At 46.1% G+C, this 17,227-nt stretch overlaps 1 protein-coding gene across 1 annotated transcript in view; it reads right to left on the reverse strand.

The window, feature by feature from the left end:
- Nucleotides 1–8,826: 8,826 nt before the first annotated feature.
- The window catches only part of Me1 (malic enzyme 1), a 104,640-nt gene continuing 96,239 nt past the window's right edge, over nt 8,827–17,227 (reverse strand). Inside the window, exons 13-14 of the mRNA XM_051140179.1 lie at nt 14,108–14,206; nt 8,827–9,142 (exon numbers count right to left, since the gene is read on the reverse strand). Coding sequence (XP_050996136.1) covers nt 8,972–9,142; nt 14,108–14,206 — 270 coding nt within the window. The 3' untranslated portion in view covers nt 8,827–8,971. The remainder of the gene's footprint in view (nt 9,143–14,107; nt 14,207–17,227) is intronic.

Below are 17,227 nucleotides of genomic sequence, written 5' to 3' on the forward strand. Positions count from 1 at the left end.
TGGAACCGATGCCCTCCCCTGGCCTCCTCAGGCACCAGGCTCCTATGTGGCATACAGACATAGTCGGGAAAACACCACACCCCCGCACAAATAAATAAAGGGATAGAGAAGTCCCAAGCCCCACATCTACGTCAACTGCAAGGCTACAGATAAGAATTCATACATCTGAGACCCCTCAGTTTCATGATGCTGCCACATAGGTGGCATAGCAGGTCATCACTGGAAATGAATTCCAAGTCACAGATAAATGGAGAATAAAGACCACCTGTTTACTGTATTTCTTTAAAACCCCTATTTGAAGTGTTTTCATGAACTGGATTCTAACAGCAGCAGCAGTGAGACTGCAGTAAAGACCCAGGAGCCGCCCACTGATGGACACACAGAAACACATTAGTCCTAGGGAAAGAAAGCGTGACGGCGGTAACAGCTCTTCTTACTCGTCCTTTGGTTGAAAACACTACTGGTAATCATAGCACTATTCTTAGTTCAGTGTGAGTGTGGCTTTGTTCCACCCCACAGTTCTTAGCCATAAAATATCCCCTGGTGTTCTCCAGCCTCTTCCGGTGGACCAGTATGCACTTAAACATAGCGAGAGAGAGCTAAGGGCCACTGGGCACACCATCACCCCTGCAGGAAAGTCAAGCTACATCGCAGTGACATCAGTGCTGTGTACAAATCTAAACTTCACCAGTCCTTTTCAAAATGAGAGTCCAATAATGTTAAAAAATAAATAAACTAATTAGGGGCTGGAGAGAGAGCTTGGTGATCAAGAGCACTGGCTGCTCTTAAAGGAGACCTAAGTTCCATTCCTAGTGCCCATATGGTGGCTCACAACTGTCTTTAACTCCAATTTCAGGATATCTGACACCTTCTTTGGCCTCCGAGGGCACCAGTCACATGTGTGGTACCCTACATGTATGGTAAACAGTCACATATAAGAAATTGTAAAGACCCTTAGCAAAGTAGCCCTTGCCAAACATTTTCTTGCTAAGCACCTAGCCCAAGAATTTCAGGACATTTCCTATGTGCCAGGGCACCTTTCTCTGCTCTCAACCATCACATTCCTTTCCTGAGGAGACTTCCATTCTGCTGGGCCTCAGGCTGATGACTTGACCCCTTCAGGATGCCAAAGTATGCAGGCAGGATTTAGTGACACGCAGAGGAATACCTGAGTCCCCATGAAAAACCATCACTGACTTCCTATGTTGTATGCATTGAGAAACTTGCAGAAGCTTCCGATGGGCCAGTACCTCCACGCCTGCTGTCTGTCTGGGATGGAAACACGCAGCCTTGCTTAGACAGAGGACTCTGTGGCCTCAGCAGATCCCCTGTGCCTGTGAGGCTGGGGAAAGTGGCTCAGCATGAGTCTTCCCAGGGCACAAGTCAGTCTGTGAAAGCTCTGGTCATGGCCTGTCTGGGAAGATGTTAGCTAGTGGCCTTCCCCTCATGTTCCAACCTCTTTTTAGGCCAATGGAGCTCAAGCCAGGGTCACCTTACCTACATACAAGGGGAAGTAACAGGACTTCACATCACCAAATAACCTCTCTCCATGTTTGCCAAGACTGAAAACAACATAGCATATGAATCGCCTTCATACCTATCCCCTTAAGCTAGCAATCACTCAACCATCATTCACCACAGGCCCTATTTAACTCCATTAACCCTCTATATTTGAAAAGAGACTATGTACTACATACAGTTGACCCATAGAAGATTTTTCCTATGATTAAGTGCTGTGCTGGGAGGGGTAGGTAGGGGGGGCTCCCTATTTCTGAGGATGAGGGAAGGGGGAGAGAGGAAGAGGGAGGTATGGTGGGAACAGGAGAAGAGGATGGAGGGGGCTATAATTGGGATGTAAAGTGAATAAATACATTTTTTAAAGTTAGTAAAAAAAAAATAGCTTGTAAAATATAGACAGCTTAAGGACCAAAATATGGAACAAATCTGGATTATTACATAGTCCAATGAGTAGAATACATTCAAGCCTATGAACTCATGGCTACCTCTAAGGTTTTTTTCAGAATTCTGCTTTAACATGCCCTGGTAGCAGCACTTAACGGGACCGTTAGGTGTATTGCCAATAGACAGTTGTTACAGAGACTCAGATTTTAAGGTGTCTGCTTGCATGTGAATACATACATAATTCGATCTCATTCAAAACTCAGCATGTGTACCCAGCACTCTGCTGATTGTTTGCCCAGCCCAACAGGAACACAAAACGGCTGCCCCCATGCATTATGGCTTTGGGACCCTATCTTCTCTAAGGTTCAGAGGAGGTAAGTGGAAGCAGCCATCGCAGCTCCCCGGTAGAGGTGCTCCTGAGTTCCTGCTGTTAGGAGCATCACTGGCCCCCATATACCCAGCTCCTCAGCACCTCCTCTAGGCTTCTGATCAACTTCTTTGGCTTCTGAAGTTATCTGTGGCTGCTACTGGTACTCGAAACAGCAGCTCTCAACCTGTGGGTCTACACTCCTTAGGGGTCAAACTACCCTCTTACTGGGGTTGCCTAAGACCATCAAAAACCAGTGATTCACAGCTCTGTTTCCTAACAATAGGAAAATTACAGTTCTGAAGAAGCAATGAAAATAATTGTTATGGTTGCAAGTCACAACAACATGAATAAACTGTATTAAAGGGCCGAAACATCAAAAGGGTTGAGAACCACTGCACTGAATTAAAATTTTTAAATGACTTTTGGGGATGAATGCTTGTTCATAACAATCAATTTTGAAGTTTACTAAGTTAAGCAATTCCTCAAATATGCTTTTGTCTTTATTTATAAATGGTACCTTCACCTAAAAGCTGAAGACACTTGGGTGAGTGGCAGGGGTACCTGAGCTGACAGACCATGATGAGAGAGACCTTGATAGCACTGCTCCAAGGCAAACATGTTACCTGTGAGATTGAGTTCTCATGAACTATGTGTGTGCCACCTATACCTCTCTCTCCAAACTCAAAGGGGCTCTTAGGGTGCCTATGCAAGCAATTTTGACTTTTTTTCATCTGCTTTTACTGCAAGTGCCCTAATAGTAAGTCTAAAGAATAGTTATATCAAAAAAAAAAAAAAAAAAAAGAATAGTTATAACCTGAAGGGACATCACTTTGCTCTAAAACTCGGGTTTTATGCAGAATCCTGATCTGTCACAGAAACTTGACCCTTATTTCTCCTTCATAAGGTCCATGTGGAAGAACTCATTTCACTGCAGTGAGCCATCATCACCTGAGAGACCTCGGCCTGTCCAAACCCAAAGCTAGAAGCATCTGGATCATTTCAAATGTGGGTTAAGCAATGTATACAATTTGTCCTCAAGTCCATCAAATAGCCAAGTACGGTGGTACAGGTCTGTAATCCCAGCATATAGAAGGCAGAACCAAAGACAGAAGGATTTTAATTTGAGGCCAGCCTGGGCTACATGGCCAAAATATGTCAAGAAAAGAGTTCACCAAACACTAAGGGCCCTCCTTTCCAGTAAGAGGCACCCTCACTCTCCCAGCGTTCACCATATTGTGCACTTCCACAAAAGTTGCTGAGCTGACAGGCTTTTCATGTGTTTTAATGGGATCTATTTTCCCCACTCTGGCATGCTATACCTTTTAATAAATTCTTGCTCTCTCTCCCTCCCTCTCTCCCTCTCCCTCCCCACCCCCCTTCCCGCATGCTAGAAGAGAAAATCAGATCCCATTATAGATGGTTGTGAACCATCATGTGCTTGCAGGGAATTTAACTCAGGACCTTTGAAAGAACAATGTTCTTAACCTCTGAGACACCTCTCCAGCACGGCATGCTGTCTTTTACACCATGTATCCAGAGAATCTAATGGTTCCAGTGTTTGAGGTCCCGTCAGCAGATCATTGTCAGGTATGGGACCACTGATGTCCCATGCAGTGGTGAGACGCTAAAGGTCCGTTATCAGACTGATGTCTTGATATAGTCAGAGTTATTGTGGGCCTGGGAGGACATTATCTACTGCCTACCAAGATAAGGCAAACTGCCCCAGGTGCTCTCTCCTAATGGATTAGGGCAACACACTGGCTAAATTAATGGCCGCCTACTGATGAGGTCTAAGAAAGAGAGCTCATCTGCCAGAAGCAGGGTAGGATCACCATCTAAATGTTCATGAATGTACTGTCATGCTGGGAGACCAGCCTGCCTCCTGCCTAGGGCACTGATCTCTGCCAATCTCTTGGTAGTCTACTGATTTACGGATCAGAGAGCTAATGTGGGTCTATTGTGATGGAATACCAAGATTTCAGTTCTTCATTGCACTGGACCCGCTTGTATTGATAATTATGATGCATTGTCCATAAGTCATTTGCTTTTTTTAGTTTGGGGCATTTGTTGTTGCTGGGAGGTGGTGGTGGTGTGTGTTTTGCAGTACTGGCTGGGGAGTGCACCCAGGGCCTCTGTGTGCTACACTAACAACCCCAGCTCCCATTTGGGTAATTTCTAATGACTAGCCTTAGAGGTTACTGATCTTTTCTTCTAATAATTGATGTTAAGCCTCTGAGGACTTCCTTAGTTCGACATTTTTTTTTTTTTTTTGAGATCTCTCCCTATAATCCCAATCATTTGGGACTTAGCCAGGTCACAAAAAAAGCTCTCTAGAATTCTTAAATATTTAACAACAAATCCTCTGGGGTGTGGAGCCTGCTCTAGAGAATGGCTGACCTGCCAGGGTCAGACAAGAAGATAGACTGTCCGTCTCCCAGCGGCCATCACCCCCTCCGCTTAGGAAGGCACCCCATGACCACTCCATTCGCGCTGGGATCTCGGCTGGCTTGAGCCACTTAATTCTTTATGCTCTGTGTTTATGATTAAAATCTAATTCTGTCTTTATCCTGAACTTTAGCCACATTATTATTAATTATCATTATTTTTGGAGGCTTGTGTGATAATGCAAGGCCGATCTGTCCATCTATGTCAAGTAGGTTTTCCTTTCTCATTAAAGATCACAGTTTCATGCTTTCCTCTGCATAATTTTCCCTTTTAATTATATGCTGAACATTTTATTGTCAAAGCAAGTGGAACATTTTTTTTTCTTCTAAACATGAATACTTTGTGTCATTTCTTACGGAGTTGGAGAAGGGAGGCTGTGAATTTTTACACTGGGTCAGGGCTGGGCTCGGCTTAAGCTATAAGTGCACTGCTTATAAAAGCAGGGTTTGTCCTGTGTGCCTTCTGTTTCCACATATATTGAATGCATTTATTCACTTTCTTATGAATTTCAAACAGAAACTGTGTTTGTAGCAGACTCAACGCTGCATGTACCTCTTAGCTACTTCCTCTTGCAGCCCTGGGCCAAAAAGCCAGCATGTTTCTCCCATGCTGCAACCCTGCTGCTGAGTGACAGCCAGCACAATGCCCTTCCCCATTAATGCTCCATGTTTTCTTGTCCTTTTGATGACTTTGGGAGTCACAAAATAAAGATGTTAGAACTAAACAATGAAATGGCAAGGCCGGAGAGATGGCTCAGCAGTTAAGAACACTGGCTGCTCTTCCAGGTCTTGGATTCAACGCCCAGCACCAGCTTGGCAGCTCACAACCGTCTGTAACTCCTGTTCCAGGGGATCCAACACCGTCATACAGATATACATGCTGGCAAAACCACCAATGTACATAATAATGAAAATAACTGTAAAAGATTTTTAAAATGAAATGGCTCTCTCTCCTAAGAGCACTAAGCCTAAGCGAGGACTATGCTTTTATTATAGTGTGAGCTGTCTTATTTATATAGGATTGTGCTGAAAGTATGGAGTGTTTGTGGAGTGAAGTGAGTTTTCATTAAGGAACCCTGAGGAAGGGTTATTGTCACATGCTGGGTGTGATGACACACACTGGTAATCCCAGCACTTGGGTGGCTGAAGCAGCAGGCGGTGGCAGGTGCATGAGTGACAAAGGCCAGCCTATGGGTGGTCTGAACTGAGAGAAACATCAGGGTGAAGTAGTACTGCCTTTGAAAGATTTGGTATCAACGTGACAAAACATTTCAATAATCTTTATATTAACTATATTTTGAAATAATATTTTAGATGTATTTTAATATATTAAATTTAGATGTATATTAATATATTATTTGTAGAGGAATTTCAATTTAGAATATGGCTACTCTGGCAAGAGAGCACATCCAGAGAGCTGAGTCTGTATGATCCAGCTGGAATACAAATACACCTTTATTCCAGGAGACAGAGGCAAACAGATCTGAGTTCAAGCCCAGCTTGGTAGAGGGAGAGAGGTAAAGCGAGAGAGGGAGAGGGGGTGGAAGAGGGGGAGAAGCAGAGGGAGGGAGTGGGAGAGAGGGAGGACGAGAGGGACAGAGGGAGGAGAGGAGGAGGAAGGAGGGAAAAGGAGGGAGAGAGGGAGAGGAGGCAGTTTTACCAGAGAATTTTACAGAGAGAGGTTGAAAGCCAAAAGAGCCAGAGAATGAGGAGCCAGAAGATTAGAAAAGATTGCTGGAGTTAGTCTAAGGCCAAGCATCGCAATTCAGAGGCCATGAAAAAAGCCAGATTGAATATGTCAGCTGGGAAAGGCATTTGAGCCACAACAGCTGAGTTGAACCAGCCAGCCCAGAGCTCAGTAAGAACAAAAAAGAGAGAACTCATTAAGCAGTAAGTCTCAGAGGCTGAAAACATTCTAGGCCCAGGTTAGATTGTACAGGGGCTAGAAGCTTCCAGGACTAGGCCTAGGTTAGCCTCTGAGACAACAATTACTTCAGGTTAGTAAAAGGTTTTTTGTTTGTTTGGTTTTTTTTTTTTTTACAATTATTAACATGAATTCCACCTTTTAAATGAAGCTACTAGAAAACTTAAGAATACACTAGGGACAGTGCTGGCTAGACTTCAATAGACTAGAAAAAGAAGAGAGAACAAGGAGACACGCAAATGTGTCTTAGACCCTGTCGCCTTTGTTTATGAGCTCTGTGGGCTTGACAACTGACTTAAAACAGCAACATCATAAGGTAACCGCCAGGGTACCACGGATGAAATAATTACTGCACTGCTTGACAAGCCTGCTTCACCATCTTTCCCTAACAACCGGTACGAGGTCACTCACAGCTGGGTGGTGGTGGCACATGCCTTTAATCACAGCACTTGGGAGGCAGAGGCAGGTGGATCACTGTGAGTTCGAGGCCAGCCTGGTCTACAAAGCGAGTTCTGAACAGCCAAGGAAGGCTACACAGAAAAACCCTGTCTCCAAAAACAAACAAACAAACAAACAAACAAAAAAAGAGGTCACTCAGAGTACCCAGTGCATGTGCTTACCTGAAGTCCATACTAGAATAAGCAATCATCAAAATCTTTTAAAACTTCTGAGACATTGGTACTCTAGACAGTGATCAGAGACGAAAGGCACTCTTGCTCTTCCAGAGGATTCCAGTTCAGCTCCCAGCACCCATATCAGGGGGTCACAACCACCTAATTCTAGCTCCAGGGGATCTGACATCCTGGAGAAAACCAGCATATGCATGCAGACATGCAGACACGCACGCGCACACAATACCGTCTTTGAAAAACTGACAATAACTTCCTATCATCTCCTAAGACCCAGCATTACTGTTGTAAGGTGCAGTGATACCTTAAGAAAAATGACAATGATTTACAAGTGCTTCATGTTCTCTATGCTTTAATAAATCTTTTGCATAGGTAAATACATTCAGTAAATAATCTTGACAACATGGAAACAGACAAAGGTGGACAGAAATTCTGAGTTTCCCAATAACTGCACCGAGGACATCCTTAACCACGAGTTGCCATTAGAAACTCTTAAGTCACACCTGAGAGACTCTGGGACCGCACCCTTCAGGGAGATCACTTAAGAGTCATCCATCATAAACGCCACGCATGCTTTAAAGCATTACTTCAGACTCAGAAGCGCGTCCAGTTACTCAGAGTGTGCATAAACCTGAGCTTAGGGATTTAAGGTTATTTCTACTTCTTCCATCGTCAATGTGTCCAGTGAATTAATACAACCTGGGAAAAGGGTTAGTCTTTCTCATAGAATGATTTTGGTAACTAAAATATTTTAAGTGTCTGATGGCTGGAGATGTAGGTACTCCTGCCATGAGCTCTCTCTCAGTCACCTGAGCTAAGCACAGTGACATTAGGGCATGAATCGCATGGACCCCCCCAGCTGCTCCAGGAACCATGGTCTTCCACCCTTGTCTTAGAGGTGGGGGACTTCGGGCTTTGGTGGGGGTCTTCTCAGGGACTCCCCTTGAAGCCTTTCTCACTGCCCAGGCTGCACTAATGAAAACATCCCAGTCTCTTAGCAGGCCCAGGATCTGGGGAAAGTGTTTGGTCAGAGATGAGGAAAGCTTTTCGGGAGGGGTGGGGACTCAAAACCAAGGCAATGAGAGCTTTGCTCTATGGGCAGTAACAATGTCAAAATATTATAATCTAAGGCTGCACATGGTTCTGTAAACAGCAGTGAGCTTTCTTAGAGGTGTGAAGAGTTCAGCTGCACAAAAAGTACAAAGCTAACGGAGGCCTGGAATAAACGTCCTGAGCAGATTTTTCTCTAGGTGATGGTGACGTAGTGACTCTGTTAGTGGAGTCCAGTGATGCCAAAGTTTGTGTTTCTCTTTACTTCTTAAGAGACTTTTAAAAAATGGTCACGGAAGACCAGTAGGCATTTATCGTAATCAACCTGCACTACATTACCAGTGTGGGTCGTCCGCTCGCTTCCTATGCCTCCGAGGAGTTCCTCAGCAGCAGGACCAATAGCTTTAAACAGGATTTGTAAAGAGACTACTTAAAAGAGAAAACATAAATAATCAGAGTAAGTGAAACAAGGTTGTCTGGTGTGAAGCTTATCCTAATTTACACTCACTTAATATACTCCCGCAAATCTGATTGTTAAACTAAAGTCACCTTAGTCTAAGCACGCTATGAATCATCAAAAAAAGATCCAACCCTGAAAAAGTACGAAAACTTCAAGGTCTTATTAATAAGGTTAGAAATTCTAGCTGCTGTGTTACTGGTTGGCTTTGGTCTGTATTTTCTGGACTTCCTCGGGCCACAAATAACAATCAGGTAGGATCTGGTCGTAATTAGTGTTGTACATCTGGGAGCGGACGAATTCTTCTTTGTTTTGAGGTTCAGGATAAACACTGGCCATCTTTTCTCTGTATGCATCTGTCACGATCTAAAAATAAGGACGACAAGCCATTATTTTCATAAACAGGAGGTGATATTGAACACTAATAAAACTTTTATCCATTTCAAAAGTTAGCTTTTAATTTGTACTAGAATAAAAGTCACGTACAAAAACAAAGAAACTAAAAAAGGAAAATGCAACTATAAATCAGATGCAGCAAGGGGTAAGTGACAGCGCAACCAGGACAAGTCTCAGTGGCAGAGACTAAGTATGAACACAGTCACACTTAAGAGAAGACAGCCTTTTTTCTTTCTTTCTTTTTTATTCCTTTGGTGTTTTGAGACAGGGTTTCTCTGTGTTAGCCTTGGCTGTCCTGGACTCGCTTTGTAGACCAGGCTGGCCTTGAACTCACAGAGATCCACCTGCCTCTCTGCCTTTAATCTGCTGGGATTAAAGGTGTGCGCCACCATTGCCACCACCACCCGGCGAGAAGACAGTCTTAAAAATAGTGAAGCGCCCGACTGCTGATCAACTTGGACTGAATTCCAGAGTCTCCCAGCTGAGCTCTGTTGGGTCTTGCGGACATGGTAAGAAACCCTCCTGCGCCCTCACTTTCTTTTGTATTCTCAGTCTCTCGGCAACCACAGCCACGCCTCCTCCTCCACCATCCCCACATGTGCACAGGACCAGGCCTTTCTATCTGGTCACTCTTTACGGGCCCATCATCTCCTCTGTGACAGAGTTAGACACTGGATACCCCCCAAGCACTCCAGGCCTGCAGCCCCTGAGAGCAGCTCCCTTCTGAACCTGGCTCTTCATGCTGAGTTCTCGGCTTCTGTGTAGGCAACTGCGCACTATGTATACTAAGTAGTAGATTCTGCTAGCTGCGAGGTCTCTATTCCCTCTACTGCCCCCCTGCTTTCTTACTTTCTCTGCTAACTGTATGTTAATTCGCTTTTATTTAGCTTGTAAATAAAATTAAAGTGATAACATGCTGGTCAGTACATAAATAATGAAAACTAAAATCTGGTAGGTATAGATTAGGACAAAATACGAGGATGTTTTCCATAGAAGATAAACATGCACACTGTTAGCTGAAGGTTTTTGAAGTACTGATTTTGAAGAATGCACCTTCAATGTGAACCTCAAACAGTGCCTTTCAATAAACTTGGAGTAGTGTAAACATCACTTCTGTATGGTCTGCAAAAAGACCTTTCAAGGCCTCACTACCTTTTGACTGTTGAAAATGTACAGGTGCAGAGATACAACTGCCCTCTAGTGGCCTGAGGCTGCAAATGCCAACAGCACACTGCCCTGCATTGCATTGCACAACACAAAATGCCTAAAAGCAGGGATCCTCACGAACCCCAGCTTAAACAAAACTGTTAGGGGTCAAGTTTGTATTCCCCCACATATAAGCTTACACGGTGGTTCCCTTAGAAGTAGTTAAAACACCTTCAGAAGTTAAAATACAGCTTTTCAGATGGCCCTAGTCTACTTCACTTCTGTTCTTAAAATAAAGAGAAAAACTGGACAGTGAAATGCCAAGCACTAGCATATACAGAAAAAAAGACTCCGAGGACACAGCAAAAAGCAGCCCCTAAGCCAAGGACACAGACATAAGAAGAAGCCAAACTTACTGACATCTTAACCTTGGGTGTGCAGCCTCCACACAATTAAAAAAAAAAAAACAAAAACAAAAACAACTGCTTAGTTCTGGATGTAGAACGTGGTAGCTGGTTGTGGCAACTGTGGCAAACTAATACAACCAAGCCATTAAAAGGCGACCACACTCAGCTGTGCTAGAGAAACTGTCTCTGCCTTTAGGTTCCTGGCTAAGTCCTCTTGTTGCTCATCCGGCCCGATAGCTGTTTTTGAGTTCTGAGTTCTTTGTCCTCATGATTTTTCCTAAGACATAAGCAGGCTTGAAGGTCACTGAAGATGACTCTACCTTCAAGATTAGCTCTAAGCCCCACCTCCTATGTCCCTAGAACGGTAAAAGGAAAAGCACCCTCCTTAGAGTTTGAAATACCATGTGTGGACTTTGAATAAAAGTGGCCCCCAGAGGCTGCTCATGTGTTTAAATACTTATTTCCAACTTGGGAGAACTGTTTGGGGAGGATTAAGAAATACGGCATTGTTAGAAGAAATGTGTCACTGGGGCAGGCTTTGAGATTTCTAAAGACTTGCTCCATTCCCAGTGCCTTTGTCCTGCTTGAGAACGAGATGTGAGTTCTCAGATGTCCCTGTCATCATGGACTCAACTCTCTGAAATCATGAGCCCAATTAAACAGAAAGACAAGTGACTAATACGCTACAGTGAACACTTTAGCCACCCTCTTTACAAATGCCTTAGTCAGTGACTGATAAGTCCTTTTTGATAAGGACAGCAGACAAAGTCAAGATGCCTGTGCTGGTTAGTTTTATATTAGCTTGATACACGCTAGAGTCATCTCAGACAAGACCCTCAATTGAGAAAAGGCCGCCTGAAGATTGGGCTGCAGGCAAGCCTGTAGTGCACATTCTCAGTTAGTGATCAATAAGGAAGGACCCAGCCTATTGCACGTGGTTTTATTCCTGGGTTCTGTAAAAAAGCAGCCCAAGCAAGCCATGAGGAGCAAGGCAGTAAGGAGCAACCCAGCATAGGCTTTGCATCAGTTCCTCCCTCCATGGTCTCTGCATCAGCTCCTCCTTCCATGGGCTCTGCACCAACTCCTCCCTCCACGGGCTCTGCATCAGCTCCTCCCTCCATAGGCTCTGCATCATCTCCTCCCTCCACAGGCTCTGCATCAGCTCCTCCCTCCACGGGCTCTGCATCATCTCCTCCATCCATAGGCTCTGCATCAGCTCCTTTCTCCACAGGCTCTGCATCAGCTCCTCCCTCCACAGGCTCTGCATCAGCTCCACCCTCCATAGGCTCTGCATCAGCACCTCCCTCCACAGGCTCTGCATCCGCCCCCCCCCCCCACCACAGGCTCTGCATCAGCTCCTCCCTCCACAGGCTCTGCATCAGCTCCTCCCTCCACAGGCTCTGCATCATCTCCTCCCTCCATAGGCTCTGCACAGGCTCCTCCCACCACGGGTTCTGCATCAGCTCCTCCCACCACGGGCTCTGCATCAGCTCCTCCCTTTATGGACTCTGCATCAGCTCCTCCCTCCACAGGCTCTGCATCAGTTCCTCCCTCCACAGGCTCTGCATCAGCTCCTCCCTCCACAGGCTCTGCATCAGTTCCTCCCTCCATAGGCTCTGCATCAGCTCCTTGCTCCATGGGCTCTGTATCAGCTCCTCCCTCCACAGGCTCTGCTTCAGCTCCTCCCTCCACAGGCTCTGCATAAGCTCCTCACTCCATAGGCTCTGCATCAGCTCTCCCTCCATGGGCTCTGCATCAACTCCTCCTTCCACAGGCTCTGCATCAGCTCCTTCCTCCACAGGCTCTGCATCAGCTCCTCCCTCCACAGGCTCTGCATCAGCTCCTCCCTCCATGGGCTCTGCATCAGCTCCTGCCTCCCATTTCCTGCCTGGATTTACCTTGGCTCACCTCAAGGACTGTGACTTAAGGTGTGTAACCAAGTTAAGCCCTTTTGTCCCCAAGCTGGTTTTGGTCATGGTACTTTATCACAGCAATGATGACTCTGACTAAGGTGCCTCCTGTTTCTATGTAAATCTGTATCTGGGGCTATAAACCCTATTTTAGAACCTCAAGAAAATGGCCTCAGGTTAGAGCGATGGCTCCACAGTAAAGAGGCTCTGAGCTCATTTCCCAGCACCAGTGTCAGGTGGCTCACGACCCACTGGTAAATCCGGATGAAGCGAACACACTCACATACATGTACCCGATTTAAGAAATAACAATAAAAATCTGTCTTAAAGGAACAAAGACCAGCATTAGGTCAGAAGGTGAAAGCACAGCTCACTTGAAGGAGGACATGTTAAAAGAAGTGACACTAATGACCCCTCGGTGAGCCAGCACTGACCCTAGTGGGCCTGCCCTCACTAGAGCAGCTCATGGACCCACTGCTCAGCTGCCCACTCTCTAAGCTCTCGCTGGGAAAGCAGAGCCTTTCCTTTTCCTTATCTCATTTTAAACATACCCTGACACTCGGGGAAGTTCTCAACCTGTGGGTCGCAGCCACTGGGAAACACATATTCCAACAGTCTTCAGACCTGAGTCACTTCTCCTGTAGGACACCACAGGTGTGAAGCAGCAACGGAAATAGTGCTATGGCCGGAGGCCACCACAATGCGAGAAGCCATAGTATAGGGTCGCAGCCCGGGGGCCACCATAATGTGAGGAGCTGCAGTAAAGGGTCGCAGCGTTAGGAAGGTTGAGAGCCACTGCTCTGGGCACGCTCACTCTCTCAGTTCCCTCCAATAAACAACACCGTGCAAACGTCACCAATGCTGAGTGCTCAGCTTGTTTCTGGAAGCCTAGCTCATAAGGTACGGACTCCTTTCTCTTGCACCTGCCTTCCAGCAGCCATTAACACCACCAGCTTGCTTACACACCTGTCTTTCCCTCAAACCCCAATGAAGTTGTCCCCAAGTTCCTTTTTGATTCAGAGTTTGAATTCTTTTCTCTACAGGGCTAAGAACTCGCCAGGGGTGGGGTGGGGTGGGGACCCTGAGTCTCCTGACACTATTACGGTCCTCAGTCTCTCCGGATGTCACAGACAGGATACGATGGAGGTTCCGGGTATAAACATCACTCCAGTTAGTCTATGGGAACTAAAGAAACAACTCAATATAGAACCACCACAGTGAGGCGAATTGGGAGAAGCCTGGCTATAATTGAAATTAGGTCATAGGAGAAAAACGGACAGAGAAATCTGCAATTGCCCCCTATTTCCATCAGCCCTGAAGATAAAAGGCAGCTCCTCAGAATCCCCCATTACCATGGCTCAATTCCCTGAGTCCTAGAAAATGGACGCCCATGCCAAGCAAGCATGTAAAGTAGTAAAGACACATACTCAGCAGGAGAAGGAAGGAAGAGTAACAAGACTGCGTCGTTTTACCGTTACTGCAATTTTCAACGAAACATCCCGGATGGTATTCAGAGGAGGATAGAGCCGGCCTTCTTCCAAGTGTTTATCTGACACTTGCTGAGCTATGACCTTAGAGAGAGGAAAGGAATAGAAATATTAGGCAGCACACGGTTGATTCGGGGTGGCAATTACACAGATCTCTAAGGGATGGCCACGTATGGAGACTATAACACGAGGGTGACTGTCTAGTGCCGTGGCTCTTTATCAACAGAAAAGCTGAGCCAAGGTAACTGCTGGGATCACACCAGGGGCAAACCAGAGGGGAATCCCGGTTTCCTGTTGTTTAGGTTCCTTCATGCTGAGCCATAAAATACTGGGTATTTCCTGGAGAACCAGGCAAGAAAAGGGGGGATGAAGAAGTCATGGAAAGGAACCCTGAAAATAGAGGAGGGCAGTTAGCCATGACAGAACTGCTGTTACTCCACCCTCAAAATCCACACAGGGGTACAGTGGGGCCTAAGAGGCTTGCTCAGTCGCCACCCCCAGACCCTTGGTTCTCTGTTCTCCTAACCAACCTCCCCGTTAGCTGTCTCTAAGCCACTCTCTAGGTCTGGACAGATGTAAGCAATTACGTCACTGCACAAGGTGGGCCTAGGTCAGCTGGGCCTTGAACAGATATGCTGGGGCAGACAGGAGACAGAAAACCTTCGCTGGCAACATTTTGAGCAACCAGTCAGTCAGTCAGTCAGTCTCTCTGTCTCTCTCTCATACAAGACCAGACCCGGGGCTTTGTGCGCACTACTCTCCCACTGAGGCCCATCCCCAGCTCTGTCAGTATCTTAAATATCCTTTAACTGTACTTACTTATTTTTCATTACTTATCGAGATTACTATTATAAACTCATGGGGGAAAAAACAGGAATCAGAGATGAATTTTGGTGTCTTAGGCTCTATGCATGTGACTGTGGGATCAGGAAACCCCCTGCATCCTGGAGTCTGAGCTGTCACTCTTTCTGAGATGGGGTCTCACTATGTAGCTCTGGCTGGCCTGCCACTGAGTAGGTAGACCAGGCTGATATTGACCTCATGAGATGCGCCTGCCTCTGCCTCGTGGTTACTTCAAAGATATGTTTGGTTCCCTCAGCATGCCAATAAGACTGTGCATGAGCATGCGTGCTCCTAGAGAGATCTTCAGGTTAGTGAGGTAACCTCACTAACAGCACAGAACATGAGGAGATGCCACAGGGAGCAGCCTAGGCTGCAGGAGAAAGACAAGTGCTAATGATGCCACAGTGACAGAAGGCTCACAGGAGGGGCAGGCTTGACTGTAGGACCACTGAGAAGAAACTCAAGAGTTACACCTGCACACAGGACAGATGCTCCCAAAAGCCCAGAGACCCCCATATGTGAACTGGAGACAACGTCCCCTGTACCTGTGGCGTGGAGAGCTTCTGCAGAGAAAAGAAATAGAATACTGTCAATGCCAAACACTGGTCCCGTGGGAAGCTGAGAACTTCTGACCAGGGCCACCTAGGCAGAGCCACGGCACTAGTGTTGAACTAGTGTGACTTTATTAAAAATGATAACCTAGTGTAGTGGTTTGAATAAGAATGACCCCCCCACACACACACAGGATCAAGTATTTGTATATTTGGTTTCCTTTTGGAGAACTGTCTGGAAGGGTTAGAAAGTATAGACTTGGAGGAAGTGAGTTACAGGGAGTGAGCTTTGGGGATTCAAAAGCCCAGTCCAGGCCCAGTGTTTCTCTGTGTTTCTGTCTATGTGTGTGTGCTGGGGGTGTCTGTCTGTCTGTCTGTCTGTCAGCTTGCAGAACAGGATGCGGTTCTCAGTTACTTTTCCAGCACCATGCCTACCTGATTACTCCCATGTTCCTCGTCATGATGTAATCAACTAACCCTCTGAAACTGGTAGCGAGCTCCCAATTTTATGCTTTCTTTTATAAGTTGCCTTGGTCATGGTGTCTCTTCACAGCCATAGAACACTAAGACAGCTGGACTTAGAGAATACTTGATCTTGATTATGTAATAAACTCATTTAAATGATTGAGTTCCCGCTTTTGTTACATGGTAGTAAACAAAAGCCCTCCTTTGCCATAGAGAAGGTGGCCAGGGTTCCAAACTGTAAACACGGAGCTACCCTACCCAGGTGGCCATGCCACTTCCCACAGAAGGGAGGAGGGAGAGAAATACACTGGCAACCAGTCCTTCCCAGAGCTCAGGTAGGGACAGCTCCAGGGTTGTATGGTCTCCCTCACTTACGGACTTAAGGACTAGTGGGGGATGTCGGGTAATTCCTGGTCCACAGACGAGATGAGAATCAAGCTGGGTTAATTCCTGCACTCAGGAGTCGAGGCAGACATCTCTGTGAGTTTAAAGCTAGCCTGGTCTGCACAGTGAGTTCCAGGCCAGCCACAGTGACACACTGAGACTCTGCCTCAAACAACAAAGATAACTACCTCGGAGCTGTCGAGATGGCTCAGTGATTATGCGCACTCGCTGCTCTTTCCGAGGGCCAGGTTCAGTAACTAACACCCACATGGCAGCTCACAATTGCCTGGGAGGCTGGTTCCGGGGGGTCTGACGCCCTCCTCTGTCCCATGAGCACACACACAGAGAACTATGAAGCCAAAGATGCAGCTGAGAGAAAACCAGCAGTGAGGAGCGCTCAGCTGTGCACAGCGCTCTTTTCTTTTCCTCTGTTCCATTTTGGAGTTTCACTACATAAAACAAGCTGACCTGGAGCTCCCTATGTAGCCAAGACTGGCCTCACATCTAGACCCACCCCCCACCCCCCACCCCCCACAAACGCTGAGCCACCACACCAATTGCATTTTTTTCTTCCAAAAAGAAAAACAAAGTGTAGAGGGGAGGCAGTCCAGGTGTCACCATGTACCCCTGGGTGGCCTGAAACTTGCTATATAGATCATACTCTTCTTGAACTCACAGAGATCCACTTGGCTTCCTCCTGAGTAATGGAACTAAAGCATGAGACTCTGGGGGGAATCACTACCATCAGTGAAAAGAGAAATAAAGAATTTACTTGACATTGCCACCAGAGGGTGCTAGAGTTAAAGGAAGGAAACATGGACTAATGACTAAAGATCATTCTAAGATATTACTGCCTAAAAGA

Source organism: Acomys russatus, chromosome 32 (genome assembly GCF_903995435.1).
Source record: "Acomys russatus chromosome 32, mAcoRus1.1, whole genome shotgun sequence".
Classification (NCBI taxonomy): domain Eukaryota; kingdom Metazoa; phylum Chordata; class Mammalia; order Rodentia; family Muridae; genus Acomys; species Acomys russatus.